Here is a 19,042-nt window from a genome sequence, read left to right as displayed (position 1 = left end):
TAACTGGCCATGTAACCTTGAGCAAGTTACTTAACCCCGATTGCTTTAAAAAAAAAATTACAACGGTAGGTAATTTTCCTCTTTTAGAGAAGAAAGGAAATAGTGTTTAAAGTTTTCAATCTGTATAGTTACTATTTTCAAATAGTAACTTTAATTCTTTAACAAGAACCCTGAAGTTTATACAATATTGTTTTAGGCTTAGGCTTGTGATGATTAAAAATTTCTGAGTTTTTGTATAAATTATAATCAATTTTATTGATTGCCGATTGTTCCCATCGGTAGAGAGACTGAGACTGAGCCTGTTGAACCTTCTGTATGTATGAAGTCTTTTGAAAAGGGGTGCACCTGAGGGCGGAAATTAACTCTGATTACTTAACAGGTAATGAGAGAATGAATATTATAATAAGAGGCAGGCTTATTTCAGTGTAGGTTTTGTGGTACAAAATATTGAGCACTTAGTCTTGGTCAAAAAGACTTATCAATATCCATATCACCAGTCTGACCAAAGGGAGAATCCACATTTTCCCCAATCTAAGTAAACACATTGAGCAGGAATCTACCCATTTGCCTAAACTTAGAATTTCTTCACTGTCTTTGATTAGGCCTTAGCCTTCCCGGCTGGGTAAATCTTGCCCAAGATTTCCCATACTAGTTGAGTTCTGGATGAGGAAGTAGGAAAGGGGAAAAGCCTTGGTCCTAATTCAATAATTAATAAAATTAAATACAAATAAATCATGTTGTAGAAAACAATATTTGATATATTTCTTCGTTTTTCATAGTGAAGGGTCAAATAAATAACTGCTATTATGATATATTTGGCAACATGCTTTAAAGTAATTTTCATTGGTTTTCTTGTTCCACAGAAAGAGCCACTCTGTCCTTCACCTGAGTCACTCTAATTTATAAACAAGATATCATATCTCTTTTTTTTTGCCTTTCTTTTTAGTTCACCCTCTTCTCCAGCTTCAGGAAAATCCCAGTGGAAGTCAACTGATGCAGATGAATTGTGTATAACAAAAAATAAGTCAAACACCCAAGACGGGATTCAGGTTCTTGGAAGCATGTCAGCCTCCAACCGTACCAAATTTAGGGCAAAAGACGAAGACTCAGATAAAATTCTTCGCCAGTTACTGGGGAAAGAAATTTCAGAGAATGTTTGTAACCAGGAAAAGTTGTCGTTGGAATTCCAGGATGCTCAGGCCTCCTCAAGAAGTATGAAAAAGATTCCACCAGAGAAGAGAGAGCTGAAACTTGCCCGACTGAGGCAGCTGATGCAGAGGTCACTGAGTGAGTCTGACACAGACTCAAACAATTCAGAGGACCTCAAGAACACCCCAGTGCGAAGGACTGACAAACCAAGGCCTCAGCCCATTGTGGAAAGTGTGGAAAGTGCCGAAAGCCTACACCTGATGATTAAAAAGCACACTTTGGCCACAGGACGCAGGTTTCCTTTCAGCGTCAGGGCCAAGTCTGTGGATGGCCATAGCCCATCTCCTACATCCGAAAGCAGTGATCTGGACTTAGAAACCCAGTATGCGACATCTGGGAGTACACCTCAGGGCCAGGCGCCTGGGGACATCACACAATCTACCCCTGACAGTGCTGCTGCTCAAAAGGTCGCCACCAGTCCCAAAAGTGCCCTCAAGTCTCCATCTTCTAAGCGCCGAACTTCCCAAAACTTGAAACTTCGAGTAACCTTTGAGGAACCAGTGGTGCAAGTGGAGCAAACTGACCTTGAACCTACTGGGGAAAAGGACAAAGATCGGGGTAAGGTCCTTCAGCGACTTCCCCCAAGTAATGAGACAAGCGACCAACTGAAAAGGCCTTTTGGAACTTTCAGGTCCATAATGGAGACGCTAAGTGGTAACCAGAATAATAACAATAACTGTCAGACAGTCAACCAGACCAAGACCTCATCAACACTGCCCTTTACCTCACTAGGAAGGAGAACTGCAGACGCCAAGGGAAATTCACTGAGCTCTGCTAGCAAAGGAAAGAACAAGGCAGTGAGTGCTATGTGGGAAATCTTTCACTAATGAATGTCTTGTTTCTTATTCAGCATGGAGCCGATTTTTGTCCCGTGTCACATTAAGGGGGTCCTTAAAGACTTTGATAACAAGATGAGTAGATAACAGATAACACTTAGAATTATTGGGGGGAGGGGGTATTCCTCTTTGGAAAATGTTCTGAGAGAGCAAATAAATTAATCAGAAAACAGATCAGATTCTCCAGTTTACTAAAATCCAGAGAAATTATGAGCTTTCTTCCCAAGAATGCCACACGTTCAATTCATTTCTACAAACATTAATTAAAAATCTTCTGGTTGCAGAGTAGTGTGATAGTTGCTAGAAAAGATATAGACCTAAGACAAGACTCATTCATTGACTTCATGTAACTTATAATCTAAACTGCCTACCCATGAAAGCTTTCTTCTTGACAATGATTCCTCCCTTACATGACAAACTGATTCTTAAATTCAACTGATGAGAACACAGGTAGAAATCCAGTTTCTAAAGAATTGCCTACTGGGGTGGCCAGGTGGCTCAGCGAGTAAGAGCACCGGCTCCAGTGTCGGGATGACCTGGATCAAATCCAGGCTCAGGTACTCAGCACCACACCCAGAAATAACTGGCCGTGTAACCTTGAGCAAGTTACTTAACCCCGATTGCTTTAAAAAAAAAAAAGAGAATTGCTTACTAAACTTGGATATGACTTTTGAGGGAATAAATATAGAAATATATCCCTATAGATATATTTCTATATCTAGAAATATTAGTAAATGTTTAAAAAGGAATACTGTCATTTATTTTTATTATTTATTTTGTATAATATTTTTTGTTATAAAAATATATATTCCTAAAGTTTCTGCAATTAAAATGAAATTGTAGCAATGGTCTCCAACCTGCATTTTAAAGAGACTATGTCAAAAACAAATATGTTATATTAGAGAGTGTCCTAAAAGTCTCAGTTCCATTTTAAGATATTTAAGCTTAATAAGCTAGGGCTTAAAATTGTACTAAGACTTTTGGGACATGTTAATGTGTTAGAATAGATTCTTACATAATGGTGTGTTGTAGAGGAGGATACAGAGAAATAAAAGTTTGAGATCTTGAACTTTCTGTTAGGAAACATTCTCCAAACCCTTTGTGTATACCACTGAAAAGAGACAAAAGGCTAAAATAAATTCAAGGAATACAATCAACTTATAATAACAGAAAGTCTAAATAGACAAATAACTGAAATCACCCAGACTTCTTTTGAGATTCTGGCACCGATACATATGCTGCCCATGTTCACCCAGAGTTGTACTTGATGTGGTACAAAATTAATCAGGTAGTTATTGTTTCACCGTCTTTTCTTGTCCTTGCCCAAATGCTGGAAATGCTAATGAGGAATGAAATGTCCCAAGTGGAGAAGTCTGAAAGTAATAGGGGCACTGAAGAGAAGGCCAGGCAAGGAATGAGTAGGACATCAAAAGATCCTGAATAACTGGATATTGACTTGCTGAATCATTGAAGGATTTAGCTGAAGGATTACTAAATTTGTTAGTAATGAATTGAATTGCATTGACTATTTTTCTAAACTGGTCTCTTAAGGTATAAATTTGTACATTGTGTGGTACTCTCATGGTAATGGAATTTTTCTTGAATTTAAATTTATGTGGAATAATACCATAGTCCTTGAAATGGCCCCAAATAGATTTTTGCCTTCGTTTAAATGTTGCATCAAAACTGAAGACATTTTTAAGTGGTATTTATCCTAGTAACTTACAGGTCTGTGTTCCTTATTGTGTCCTTTACAACATCTCCAAAAAACTCCTATTTACAGTATAAGCATGTGCTTCCTGACCTTTCAACCTTATGCATCACATTCAGAGCTCCCTGAGTTTTGTGCATGTGCTCAGATCATTGCATGTTTTCACTGACTTTGACATTATACTTCTCTAGGGGACTCACAGCAGCAGCTGTACCAATCTTTCCTCTAACTTGCTGCTTGAAGAGCACCTTCGTACCTATGCATGGTATGTGCATTATAAAATTAAATAACCCACTTTTCTCTTGCCTTAATTTTGAATTTCATGAGCTCTTAGCAAACCATCCTGGACCTCATTTGTTCAGTAGCTGGTGCTGAAGAAAGATTAGTGACAATCTTATCAGTCCCTCCAAACAAATGTGTAACTGCCAGTCAAGCTTTGATCAAGGTTGCAAATGGTAAAGCAAAGAGGCTTAGTTGAAGCTGTCAGTGGGCACAGGCTGCACAGAAAACAGCCTGGTCCGTAAATGGCCTCTGTTCCTTAGCTGCTTTTGGCATGACTTTCAAGACTCTGATGAAAGAGAATCAAGGGCCAGAAGGGTATGGAAATTAAATTTCCTGTCATGCATGAAGTGAGCCAGCTTCGAGTCAGAACCAGAACTTTCCAAAAAGGCAGTGTTTATTTGATTGCCAGTTAAAGATTGGAAGTGTTCTTTCTCACCATGATGCTATCTTAAGGAGCTATGAAGTCTTTGTTATATTAAAGAGGATTTTTCCTAATTTTTCTTTTCTGGATCATTGATTTCAAAGTTGTAGAGAGCTTCCAGAAGGAAACTCCCCTTCCCAATGTAGATTTTCAATCGTTCTTCAGTTTAGTCTTAAAGTTACTTGGGGTGGTAACTGACTTACTTGCTCAAGGTCAAACAGCCAGTGTGTGTCAGAGGTAGAACTTTAAACACTAGGCATTCTAACCCTAAGGCCAGCTCCCTAGAAATCCACACCACAATGCTTAACTTCTTTTGCTATATGCTCTAAGATTGTGAACTAAACCATCAAGGTTTAGTGCTGGAAGGGAACCTCAGAGGTCACATAGTCCAATTCTCTCATTTTCTTGTCTAGGAACCTTGTCTTACTCATTGTACTCTTTGGTCCAGTGACATTGGCCTCCTGGTTGTTCCACAAGAAAGAAACTTCATCTCTCAGCTCAGGGCATACTATCTGGTGATCCTCAGTGCCTGGAACATTTCCTCCTCTGCTCAAACTGTTGACCTCTGTTGACTTCCTTTAAATCCCAGCTAAAATCCCGTCTTTTGCTGGAAGACTTCACCTGACCCCATTTAATTCTAGTACCTTCCTTCTTCTATTTATCCTATATAGTGTTTGCTATATATTTGTTTACATGTTTCTCTGTTAGATTGTAAGCTCCTTCAAGGCAGCGGCAGTCTTTTGCCAATTTTTGTATCCCTGGAGTTTAGCACAGTGCCTAGCACATATTACTAGGTGATTAATAAATGTTTATTGATTGAAGCTGAAGCTAAGAATTCAACCAAGAAACATTTATCAATCACCTGTTATGTACCAGGCACTTATTTATAATAAAGGAGAGAAATGTTCCATAAGAAATATTTGTAATGAAAATACATGTGTTCTCATAAAATTGAGATTCACTCTTCCAGAAAAAATGTTTGGAGCAAAGGAAAATATTTACACTTCTACCCATTGTGACTCTGTCACCTCCTGGTGGCTGAAAAGCCAGAAAATACTCACTATGGTTCCAGCTCCTTGGAAAAAGGCCCAGTTTCTCTACGTGAACAGAAATAAGAAGGGATATGAAGATCAAGGGAAGGGAGATAAAGCATTTCCCAGACATTATACATCATTCTCTATGCTAAATTATTCTTCAGTTCCCATCTGGACTCTTGATTCTTAAGGGATTCATTTCAGCCTTTAAGCTTCCTAAAACTTTTACTTAGAAAGTTGGAGGAATGGTTTTCTCATCTCCATAGTTGGAAGTGCTAAAGAAGGATGAGCTCTTAGAGTCTTATGACTGAATCCTGAAAAAAAGAAAGAATTTCCCAGGCTTGTTCTTAGAATTGCACTGATGGAATGGGAACATTGCCTTAGATACAGGGTAGAGGAAGCTTTGTATTCCAAGATGAACAGGAGATTTTTCAGAGGAGTTCAAGCCAAAGTGAGGAATTGGGAAAGAATAAATCAAGTGATTAATTCACTTCTCAGCTTGATTTTGCCTATCCAAGGCAGCAGGAAGAAATATCTACTTCTTTCCACCTAGTGATATGCCTCAGGCCTGATGGGCCTCAGATGATGGCTAAAATGGCTGCGATTAATGAAGTCTTTCTGTGTTTCCATGGTAAATTTTTCTGAATTAAAAAAAAAATTTCCTATGGATTTAGAAAACTAGAGCGAGACCTGTGATTGTTTTCTTATGACTTGGTGATAGAGATAAATACTGTATAAAATACCAAAAGACAAAAGAATTTAATGATTAGCATGGTCCATAAGAGGAAGAAGGGAGGCCAGAGGAAAGCAGCTTTCAAACTTGGATATTCCTAGAACTTTGAAATTTAATTAAGCCCAATCTGCAGTCACTCAGATGAAAATCTTTACTCTGACCATGAGAAAGTATTATCAGTGGGGAACCCTCTGCCAGGAGTACACTTTAATTGGACTTGATGTTCCCAAGAACATCTCTGTTAAAAGAAGAAACAGATACCCTGTATCTGACTGTTAAAAGGACAATGAATATACAATTAAAAGTAATGTCAGCTCCATGAGGAGGTTTTTGTTTGCTATTTATCTTTTCTAAATTGCTCACAGCTTGAAAACAGAGGGAAAAAATTTCTTGTTACCCTTTAGAATTCAATTCAACTTTACAACTGAATAACTACAGTATGTTTCAATTGCAGAGGATGACTTTTACAATGAGCAGATAAATCTCTTTTGTTTTGTTTTTTTTAAAAGAACAAGATGACTTTGTATTATTACAATTTGGAAGGAATGTTGGCAATTACCTTTTTCTTCAAATGCCAGTGAAACATTGATTTAATACAGTTTAAGTCAGTCTGTGACCTATATAACACATTAGAGTGAGCGCCAGTTCCTGTTACTGATAAGGAATTAAAGCATTCAACCTTGGCCACTTAGGTTTCTTTCTCTCTTGAAGGCACAGCTTCAGTACCATACCCAGGGATTTAACATTCACAGAAATCCCTCATCCTAGCACCAAGCTATTAATTGTGCAGCATTTTAAGAGGCATTTTCATTAAGCAGCGGGCATCAGTCAATAGGTTGTCCTGCCAAGAAATTAACCTCACTGAGAATTGTGTATACAGAGCCAAGACTTAGACTATCCAGTATTATTCATAGATTTCAAAGCCTGGTCAACAGTAACTTCAAGAAAGGGGTGATGATTTGAGGGTATCAGGAAGTTCTGTACTGATCCACATGGGATTCAGAGTTTTACATATATATATAGATACTGATATGTGTGTATTTCATATTCTGAGAAGTGTTGTCAGAAAAATTCAATAAAAAGTAGATAAAGGTGGAGTGGTTTGGGGAGGTCTTCTGGGAAAAAAATTGGAATGAGGACATGCCTGAAATATGCTTCCCCTGCATATTTTAGGAAAAGTGTCATCCTCAGAAGGTGACCCTGATCCCACTGAACAAACTTGCCTTTCTTTGCTTTGCCGATAGCCAGTTGTATTTGGTGATAATGATCCACTATTTTTGTAATACTGGGTCTTTGTTGAGGTATAATAAAGTCTCTTTACTAATTAAAAGATATCAGAGAGAGATGCATGATCAGAAAAAGACATGATGCATGCACTTGTTAAGCCCCTTTGGAGAGACCCATGTGCTGCTGTGGTTCTCATGTACTTGTAAGAAAAATACAAGAATACCCCCAGCACATTGGGTGGACCCCTCACAAACACACACACATAATGGAAGATTTATTACAGACATAGATAAGAGTCACACAGAATGAAAAGTATTGTAATCTGCACAAGTGGCAGAAGAGAATACCACTCCATTTAGGTATACATATATAATGTATACACTTGGTTCTAGCAGACAGCTAGTCTTTAATGAAATCCATTCAATCTTCTATGATCAACATAAGATCATTTCATTAAGGATGTAGGTGGACACAGTCTCATTAAACTCATTCTTATAGACTAGAATTTTAGGAAAGATAAATGACTCGATTGCAGTCCTTTGGGAGGGGATTGTGGGGGAGGGAAGTTGTGGCAGCCTGACAACTTCATCAGGGCTTGTGTGAATAAATGTAGGGAATTCTTTGTATAAAGTCAATCTTCACCTTGTGGTTTTTGGCATTAAGGCAGAGATATGGAAAGTAGCACAATGAATGCTTTTGCTTTTTAACTTTTAGAACCCATCCAAACTGCAGTGTTCTGATCCTGAGCCCCTAGGAGGGAAAGGAGACTTTTCTGAACATGCAAAATGATTTGGAGACATCAGAAAGACTAGATCTGCAGTGGAAGGTTTTGGAGTGGACATAATCAACCCTCCAACTTCTGCTGACTGTCCCCAGACTTGAATATTCCAGGAAATACAATACATATAAACAGCTTAAGATCAATATTTTGAACTTGATACTATGGCTTTTGAGCCAGTCTTTCTTGAGTATTTTGAAGACCCTAGCCTCATGTAATATTTTGCATTGAATAATTTATAGCTGGAAGGTAGCTTAGAAATGGAATGTACAATTTAAGCCAATCCCCTCCTCGTACAAATGAAGAAAATAAAACCTGAAGAGGATGTGACTTGCTCAAAGCCACTTTGAGTACTTAAGAACAGTGCCTGGGACATAGCAGGTGCTCAATAAATGCTTTGAGGCTTGATTTGAACCAAATAGGAAGTGACAGAGCCCATACCTATGGCCACATTAATTTTCCATTGACTATTTGATTCTCTATATAAAACATTGTATCATTTGCAAAATGTTATGATTTTGTTTTCTCTTTACTTATATTTGCTTCCTCAATTTCTTTTCCTTGTCTTATTGCTATAGTTAGCATTTCTAGCATCGTGTTAAATAGTACCTGTTAGAATGAACATCTTTGCTTTATACCTGATCTTTTGGAAAGGCTTTTTACCTTTCTCCATTACATATAATTTTGTCTTTTGGTTTTAGATAGATAGCACTTACCATATTAAAGAATATCCATTTATGCTTTCTAGCATTTTTAACATGTGGGTGCTATTTTGTCAAAATCATGTTGTATTATTTTTGCCATCAATGTGGTCTGTTATGCTCATAATTTTCCTTATATTAAAACAAACCTACATTCCTGGTAATAAATCAAACCACGTCATGGTGTATAATCTTTTAAATATATTCTTGTATATTCTTTGCTAATATTTTATTTATTATTTTTTATTGATGCTCATTAGGGATATTAGTCTATATTTTCTTTCTCTGTTTTTTCTCTCAGTTTTAAGTATCAAGATCATAAATTTAGAAATATTCCTTCCTTTTTTATTCATATGGAAAATTGGAATTAATTTGTTTTTCAAATGTCTCATAGAATTCAGTTGTAAATCCACCCAGAACAGTCTCCTATAGCTCTGCTTAGGTTTTGGTTTTGCCTCCACTGTTTCCTTATTCGTGTCTCTGTTCTGAGCTTCTACAGGATTCTGACAGTCTTTTGTGCAGTCCTAAACCAGAAGAAGCAGCTTATAGCTTTTTCTCCTTGATTTTCTTGACCACTGATCCTTCTGGTGCACCGTAAGAGCCTTTGCAGGGTATTTGTAGAGCATCGGTCTCTTCTAGGTTCTAACACACTGCCATCTTTCCACAATTCCTCTGTCAAATGATGTTTGTTTGGTTTTGATTAATAGTAAGCACAGTGATCTTGTCCTTCCAGTCATTTATGATACTATCACTGTGTGGTCTGCTCTATAATATTCTTCATGAAAGCCTCTTTTCTCATCAAGAATGCCCTCATTATATATGTACATTATTAAAAGGATTTTTTAGACATAAGACAATTATTAATTATTTCTTTTTCCCTAGACACAACAAAACCCATGATTTTTCCAAAGCATGCTTACTACTCTTTCAGGTATACTTAGACTCTATCCCTCACCATCCTTGGAATTGTGTTGCATTCAGCACATAAATCTTCTGTATATCCTTGGTCTAGTATAGCTGCTCAAGGACAGAATATCTTTATTTTCTTGCTATTTCTGCTGCCTCATGAAAGATGCTGAGGGCTACAGTTGTAGAGTTCAAACATGGTTTCTCCTCTATCATTCATGTAGAAACAGGTTTGTTATGGAACTCTTGACAATTCTGTTCCCCTTTTTTGTTCAATCCATTGTCCTTCCAGCCTCATTTTTAAATGCTCACAAACTATGGGACTTAACTGGACCTCTCAATGAACTTACAACAGACTTACTTTTCCTCCATTGGTTTTATTGTTCCTTGGAGCAATACTACTCATAATCTTGTGCCATACTCCATAAGATTTTATAAATAGGTTTGGATTCTAAAATCCTGTTCCCTTGGCTGCTGTAGCTTTCTACTTAGCAATGAGAGCCAGCATTTCTAGGCAATTTCTTGGTTCTTTTGACTAGGTGATTGATTTATTTAGTTAAACATCCTTACGAAATAATAATATTTCATCTCCACATCTTTGTTTTATCCATTACTCATTTTCAATGCCAACAACTTGTTAAATAGAAACGTTGGAGCTTTGTTAATTGCATGTCTTATCTTCTCACTTTTGTTCTTCTCATCCAACATTTCTTTTCATTGTTACTCTAACAAGTCAATGTTCTCATGCCATACAGAGAGTTTCAAATGTCCCATGAAAGATTTCTTATTTCTTTTGGATTTCAGGATAAAACAGAGTAATGCCAATTTCACTGACTTCTTTATTTGCCTCTTTGAGGAGAACCTATGAGTCATCCTTTGATTTCAGTGCAATTTCCTTCTGTTTTCTGGATTTATTTATAGGGAGAATGTTATGTGATACACCTTGAAAAGTTGCAGACATTGGGTCTTGGATATTTACAACATCCCTCTGAGGGAAGCAGGAAAAATATCTTTATTCCCATTCTATCAATGAGGTTTGGAGGGGCTAAATGACTTGGCTAAGATTGTTCCATTAATAAATTGCAGAGATTAGACCTGAATCCAGATCTTATGCTTCCAGCACCAATTATTCTACTGTATCAGGTTTTCTGGTTAATGTTTCACATTTACATAACATTTTAAAGTTTGCAAAGTGTCATTTCAAGTTCTTCTCAACCTGGTCCTTCCTACCTTTCCATCTTTCTTACAATTTTCTTCCTTCTATTTTCTCTATAATCCAGCCTTGCTGTGCTGTTTGCTAATACTCACATTCCTATTTCCATGCCTAGAATGTCCTACCTCTTCACATTCCTGGCTTCCTTCAAGATTTAGTCCAAACACTACCTTCTAAAGGATACCTTTATTAATCCCCACAGATGGTCCTCTGTGATAGAAGCAATATCCTAACTACTGCCTCCCATATAAGTTAGGCTAATTTCACCCTAAAAAAAATATTGACTTGATTGACTCAGGATTAAAGACTCAGATTGCTGGCATCACTCCCTCATCACATGAGAACAAAGTAGCTAGAGGCACACTTAGACTTGGCTGGCGAATCACAATGGGGAACTCAGGCAAAGCAGTTCCACTCAACTGAATCAATTCAAGGTGTCCTCAGAACCTATCCTTGTTGAATAGCCTTCTTATGCTATGGCTAAGTAAATATCTTTTGTTAACTGTTGGATGAGTTTCTCATTTTGTTCTAATTATCAAACTCCCAAGACCTGAAACAGGTGCAGTCCAAAACATTCCCCTGAGATGCTAGAAAATCTCTAAGATTCTCTTCTCTCTACTCTGCATGTTGTATGTACCTGCTCGCCAAAATATAATCTCTCTGAGTGCAAAAGCCCTTCTTTGTATCCATGAACTTTGCACAGTACCTGGCTTAATAAATGCTTGCTGACTAATTGATTGCCAATTCTCCCATAATGGGAGCCAGGTTTCCTTGAGAATGTAAGGTTTCACCAGCAAATCTGTGCCATGTAGACACTGTCTGAGTACTTCTGGTTTCAACTAGACAAAGCAGACTTCATTGTTACTCACATCCTGTCTTGTTCCTCCAAACAGGACTGACTTAAATGTTGGAAGCTGGAATTCCTGTCTATAAGGATGGGAAAGTGCTTCTAGGACTTAAGGAAATATGTATTGTTGCATGACTCTTGCTTTTATTGTTCAAGAAGCAGAAGTTTATATGAAAAAGTAATTTGGTTACTGGAATATTTACTGTGTGGTTTATATGAAGACCATTCATTTACTTTTGGGGCAGATTGGTTTGGGCTCAGGGTTATTTGGTAATATAACCAGAGTTTCCTCTAATGTTGGCAATGTGCATTCTTTTTTCCACAGGCATAGTGACATAAATCGGAAAATTGAGAAATCTCAAAGCAAAGAGAGTGTTGATGAGCCAGAGTTACAGGAACTCTTCTTGTAATCACACCTCATCATGTCTTACTGCTGACCTTTGGACACAGTTGGAAATCCTTTAAATATCCATTGTGGAAACAGGACCATAAGAAATAATCCTCACCAGCAAAAGAATGGATTATTAGGATGCCTTAAATTTGTAGCAGTTAGACTATGTAAGAAATCTTTTTTTTTACACTATGTGTATATATAACTTGTTTTTAAAGATGTATGGTTTAAAAGCATGACTGAACAGACTTTTTTTTAAACCATGTAAAGGATACAACAAAATTCCAGAGTGTTCATCTGACCATTGATCCCATTTTGTTTTTATCAGGTGCATGGGTATATAAGTATATTAATTGGTCTTCCCTTTCCCAATGACATAAATTGTTTGGGCTCAGGTCCCTCAAGACCAGTCATTTTATTTTTTTTTTTGTCAAGTATAATTTGTCTGTCATTTCTATTTTTTTTGTAAAAGGAAATAAAACATTAACAGCCATCTCTAATCTCTGAGTGCCTCCCTTTCCAATAAACTTCTAATATTTGAATTTCTAAAGAACTTTTAGTTATTTCAGTTTTTGACATTAGATATCAATTTAATCCAAAAATACTTTTTAATTATTATTTCTCATTCATCTCTTTTATTTATATTCCATTCATCACTGAATATGTCCCTACCTAACCCAATGAACAATCCCATTTAATAAATAATAAAAAGAAAAAAAAAAGGAGTTTGGTCAAATTAATCTACATATCAACCAAGTCTGACACTGTTCCCTGTGTTCCATACCATTATACGTGACTTCTACAGAAAGGAAAAAAGATGCATTTTCTCGTCTCTTCTCCAGGTCCAAGCTTAGTCTTTATAATCACATAGTATTCCACTGGGTGTTTTCGTTGTTTGCATTTACATTTATTAAACACCTGCTATATGACACACACTCTACCAGGCACTGGGGAAACAAATACCAAAAAAGTCCTTGCCCTCAAGGAGAATACATTCTACTGGGAACACATGATGTTATAATTTGAGCAAGAAGAAATAAGAACGTCCAAGTACGAACTGCCCAGTTCAAACATTTCTCTATATGGAGTCAAATACAAACATCCATACATTTCAGATTTCAGTAAGTATAGTTATCCCTTCCACATTGAAGGTGTTAGGGACCCAGTGCCTCCTTGTGTTGGAAAATCCACATAAAATTTTTTGGTCTTCCCTTTGTATCACAGAAGTCTGAATTATTATGGTATCAAAAGATAAAATATGGGGGGAGGAGCCAAGATGGTGGCAGAGAAACAAGAAAACTTCCTGCGCTCACAACATAACCACCTCAAATACCTATAAAAAATGATTTTAAAAGGAAAAAGAAATCATAAAGAACTTATCAAAGTTGAACTATTTACATTCCTACATGGAAAAACAATAATTGTAACTTATGAAACTTTTCTCAGTATGAGAATGGTTGAAGAGAATATAAATGTAAATATATATATATACATATAAGTATGTATTTATACATACATATGTCTGTATAGGAGGGTATATGGGCATATGAACACATATGTGAGTGTGTGTATTTATGTGTACAGGTATACATAGATAGAGGGCACAGGACTTATTTAATAGGAAGGGATGATACTTAATAGGTGAAATTGAGAGGTGAGAAAGGAATATAATGAGAGGAGATAGGGAGAGACACAATGGGGTAAATTATCCCATATAGAAGAGGCAAGGGAAAACTTACAGTGGAGGGGAAGAATGGGAAGGCAAAAGGGAATGAGTCAACCTTATTCTCATTGAATTTGGCTTAAGGAGGGAATGACATAAACACTAAATAGTGTATCTCACCATACAGGAGAGTAAGGGGGTAGGGGATGAGGGGGGGGGTATGATGGAGGGGAGGGGTGTGTTGGGGGAGAGGAATGTTGGAAGCACATACTTTTGAAAGGGGACAGGGTCAAAGTAGAGAATAAAACAAGTGGGATGTGGGATAGGAGGGAGGGAAATATAGTCAATCTTTCACAATACATCCACTATGGAAATGCTTTGCATGGCTACACGTGTATAACCTCCCCAGTAAGGGTGGGTTACAATGGAGGAAGGGAAAGAAAGAATCTGGAATTCAAAGTTTTAAAATCAAATGTTTATATATATATATATATATATATATATATATATATATACATACATACATACATATATACACATACTTTACATGCAACTGGGAAATAAGATATACAGGCATACAGCCACGGGAGTATAGAGATCCATCTTGCCCTACTAGAAAGTCAAAGGGGACATGGGGGAGGATATAAGAGAGAGCAGATTTGGGAAGGGGTATAGAGTGGGATCACTGTTTTGGGGTAGTAGGTAGGAGAAAATCAGGAAGAAAATTTGTAACTCAAAATCTTGTGGAAATGAATGATGTAAACTAAAAATAAGCATGAAATTTAATTTTAAAAAGGATAAAATATGTTGATATTATACAATGCTATCCATATATTTTATGCATTTCTGAGTTTCTAAACTTTTTCTGTTACCTGTTGACCTTTGCATCTTCCACAAAACTCCCCCAAGATCTCTATTTAATTTCTTATGCCAACTTGCTATATATCAAAACCAGGATGGGTAAAGTTACAATGTGGAAGGGATAACTGTATTAGGTAATCAGGCAAGTGGAAAGTAAGTTGATTGTTTCTGCCTTCTCGATTCCCCAAGCTGGCGTGCTAATGGCACCCGAGGTATATCCCCTTCTTAGGCCACTTTGATCTGCTGCTAACATATGACAGGGGCTTCTAATCCCTCAAGTAGACAGTGTGGAGCCAAAGTTCACTATGATAATAATTTTCCAAAAGCAGGATTTCTGATACTTACTAGCAACAACAGAATCATTGTTACTGTGTCTCATGTGAGGAAACATTCCTGAAGCCCTCTTTTCATTATGTATAAAAAAAAATTTCTGGAGCCACCAAGAATTTCTACATGCATGAATGTGCAATGGAAGGGCTATGCCATTTCATTTAGCACAGTATCAAATACATGCTGACCAATGGAGTGCTCCGAGAAAGGGGAAGGATTGTACCCTAAAGCCCAGTGCTGTGACTGTCTGGGATCCAATAGAGGGTCATTATACATCCTGCAAAGCTGAGATAAGGCACCAAAATGAGATGATCCTGTGTATGTGAGGGATCCAGCAATCCTAGGTAGGAAAACTCTACATGAAGAGAGTGTTAATGCAACGAAAAGAACACTGAACTGGAAATAAAGAAAACCTGAATTTTAATTCTAGCAAAGCTGAAAAAACATTTGTCAAGCACCTTCTATAGATGTGTAAGGCAGTTAGATGGCATAGTAGCCAGAGTGCTGGGCCTAGAGTTAGGAAGACCCGAGTTCAAATTCAACCTCAGCTTCTTCTTTACTCTCTGACCCTCATTCAGCAGGTCATTTAACTTCTGTTTGTCTCAATTTCCTCAACTATAAAATTGAGCTAATAATACCACCTGCCTTCCAGGGTTGCTGTGACGATTAAATGAGATTGCAAAAATAAATTTGCCAAGCACTTAGTTTGGTACCCGTAGGTGTTCTAAAAATGCTAGTTGGTATTGCTGTGGGCAGAACCCCTTTCAGGCTACTCTTTTTCAGACTTCTGAGTATCTGGTTCAAATATTTAAACTTTTAGTGGCCTTCTTGAATGTGAAAAGGTTAGAAAGGAGCTAAGTGTCATTGGCAACTATGGGTTTCTTTATGACTTTGCCCATTTGCTGATGTAAATAAATGGGAGAGAGTGAGAGAGTCAACCCTATTTAGGAGTCCAGCTTCAATCGAGTGGTAGGACATCCCCTAAGCTCAAACTTGGAGGCAGTGGTAACTAAAGGAGTGACGTAGCATCCAGCAGAATGTAGAAGAGCAGCATCTGAAGGAGTCCACGGGACCAAGATTGGCAGGAGCAGTTAGGAGACGACAGCAGCCCTGCAGCACAGAGGCACAAGCTGTGCCTCGACCACAAGTGTTCCCTGTGTGTGTGCGCCTGGCCACTTGTGCATTCTACGTGTGTCCCTGCTTCCCTCTAACACTGTGTGTATTTGTGGAATAATGGGCCCTACCAACAACAAATCAGAGGGATTTTTTGTTGCTACTGGTCTTGGTATGCCATCTTGTGAAATGCTTTTGCTTTGAGCTAGTTGTGTCCACTAACTGGGGACAGAGATGGAAAGCAATTGTCATGGTGTTATTTCCCCTTCTCACCACACACACACACACATGCACACACACATACACACACAGTCCCTTCTCCATGCTAAAGAGTTCTCTCCCCCTCAATTGATTCTTATGTGAGGGGCTCCAGTCTTTGCATCATCCTGGTCAGCCTCCTCTGGACATTGGCATTGTCTTTCTGAAAATGTAGGGTCCAGTACTGAAAACAATATCCAGATGTAGTCCAGTCAGAGGAGAAAACAGTGATGCTTTCACTTCCTTGGTGACCACCATTCTTCTTTTAATACTGCCTATGATATAGGTAGTATTAATGACTGGAGTGCTAGACCTCAAGTCAGGGACACCTGAGTTCAAATCTAACTGTATGACTGTGGACAAGTCACCTAACCTCTCTGCCTCAGTTTCCTTATCTATAAAATGGAGGTAATAATTACACCCATCCCCTGAGAATGAAATAAGATAATATTTGTAAAACATTTTGTAAACCTTAAAGCACTATGTAAAAGTCGGCTATTATTAAGATCACCTTCATCTATTGATGTGTATTCAGGAGGTCCATCTTCCTCCCCACCACTCTGAGAAGCTTGAACAGCCTACCTTGAAATCAGAAAGACTTGGGTTCAAGATCTACCTGGGTTCAAGACACATTATGGCTGCATGCTTCTGAAGAAGTCACTTCGGTGTCCCAGCAGTCTAAGACTATAACTTCCCCAAAAAGTTCTGATATTCGTAGTTCAAGGAAGTTTTCTCTGAGTGAGGAATGACTACTTTGGGCTGCCTTCCCAGAGCTGCTTTGTTTCCCACATTTCTGTGATGGTTATGTATTCGCTGCCATCTCTCTCTGGGTTCTTTCCTGTTCCTAAGTGAACAAGTATCCTGAGATGAAGCCATAAGTCTAGCCTCTTTCCCTCCCAATCTGTCCTTTGATACGATTTCCTACCACAGATGCCTTACAGCTTAGAGGTATGATGTAAAACATGACAGTAGCAGATAGAACATAGTGCCCTGCCTTGTAAGTCAGGGAGAGCTTAAATAAAGTCTTTTACTCTGTGAGCTGGGCCATCTCTCCCATTTAGTGGCACCGAGAAGACTGGGCAGGAAAGGACAAAGGTATGCACCTAGCAAACCCCTGAAGCAAGGATGTGTATGTTGAGAACACTACAAAAGCAGGGTGACTTTAAGAATGTGCTTTACCTACACCTTAAATGTTCTCTTTTCATTCTTAGATTGTATATTTAAATTTCAAAACTCTGGATTGAGGAAGATATGCAAAGCTTTTACTAGCCAGTTGAAGAAAAGTTGACTGAACAGAGCACAGGAACGTTTGAATGTTTGAAAGGAAAGATGATGCTAAATTTCAGGCCAGACAGAGACAATCCGAGTGTACAAGGAAATGAGTGTGTCATTAGCATGTCAGATACACCAGTGCATTAACTACTGAGATTCAGGAAGAAAAATATTAAAACAGGGGAAAATAGCAATTGCAGATCAGCTTCCCTGCAAGACATTGAGTCCTGAGAATAGCGATATCATGAGGAAAACATTATAAATACTATCATTTCTATAATAAATTCACATACTTTTCATTTAATTCCTATGATCAGGTCATGTTTGCTTAGAGGTGATTTTCCCAGGAATTAACACCTGTGTGCCTATTTTCTAGTATTCGTTTTCCTATGCAATACAAAATGATTTGTGATATTTCTTCTGTATGTGTGTGTTTATTGTGACTGTTTTTTGAAGCATGAGAGAAGAAAGAGAAGGAATTTTCTTTTAGTGAGCAGAGCTACGAAGGATAGTAAAATAAATAAAGGTCTATCTCCATGATGGGTTAGTAGCAGAGCAGGAAACCACTCCACTGTAAAATAGATCGATATATCAAGACAGTTGTCAGAATATTTTCAAGGCTGATTTCGTTAACGTGGTTGAAAAGACATGCATTGTCAAAGTGCAACACATCAAATTAAGAATATAGCTTATAAGTGATAAGAAGCTCTAATTAACCTTGCTAGATAGGTTGTATTGACATTATTTATTCTGGTAAGAATATTAGAGCCAAACTTTCAACCCAAATAATATTCATTGAATGTGTGTGTGTTGTACCCATGTTCCCCTCTTCTTTCCCCCAACTTCATGCCCACCACCATTTCACTCCTTTCTTCCACCAGCAGGCCCCAAGATTTGACGGAGCTGCTCACTGTTTGGTACCCGCCAAGATCTCCCTTCTCCCGATTGGATTTCCAAGTGCACATCAACTTTGGGAAAAGGCACAGGCTTTGCCCACCCCTCCTCCAAGGAGAATAGGGGTTAGCTGTGGTTCTTGGAAACTTGAATTCAACTGAGTGGTCTCCCAATAAACCTAACACAAAACTGCTTTGTGTACTGTTGCTTAAATGAAGAACATCTGTCATAGCCAAAGACCAAACCCTGGCTGTGACATCGATTTGAAAGCAAATAGTACCCCTTCTGTGTTAAGTCCCCCAATTTATATTCACATTGACAGTTTGAATCCCCAGAGCAGCATTGTTCCAGGCCTCTATCAC

General features: G+C 37.9%; 1 protein-coding gene across 5 annotated transcripts in view; it reads left to right on the top strand.

The window, feature by feature from the left end:
- SNCAIP (synuclein alpha interacting protein) overlaps window positions 1-12,789 on the top strand; it is a 239,367-nt gene extending 226,578 nt beyond the window's left edge. For 4 of the 5 annotated variants that reach the window (XM_069087821.1, XM_069087819.1, XM_069087824.1 and 1 more), the window contains 2 exons: window positions 947-2,006; window positions 12,224-12,789. In XM_069087821.1, coding sequence (XP_068943922.1) covers window positions 947-2,006; window positions 12,224-12,229 — 1,066 coding nt within the window. In that variant the 3' untranslated portion in view covers window positions 12,230-12,789. The remainder of the gene's footprint in view (window positions 1-946; window positions 2,007-12,223) is intronic. The other variant, XM_069087822.1, reaches the window with a different exon arrangement.
- The last annotated feature ends 6,253 nt before the right edge of the window (window positions 12,790-19,042 follow it).

Source organism: Petaurus breviceps, unplaced genomic scaffold (assembly GCF_028583685.1).
Source record: "Petaurus breviceps papuanus isolate PSGF00001 unplaced genomic scaffold, PetGlider_PUasm1.0 183, whole genome shotgun sequence".
Lineage (NCBI taxonomy): Eukaryota > Metazoa > Chordata > Mammalia > Diprotodontia > Petauridae > Petaurus > Petaurus breviceps.
Note: the sequence above shows the minus strand (reverse complement) of the source record. Positions and strands in the feature narration are given on the sequence as shown.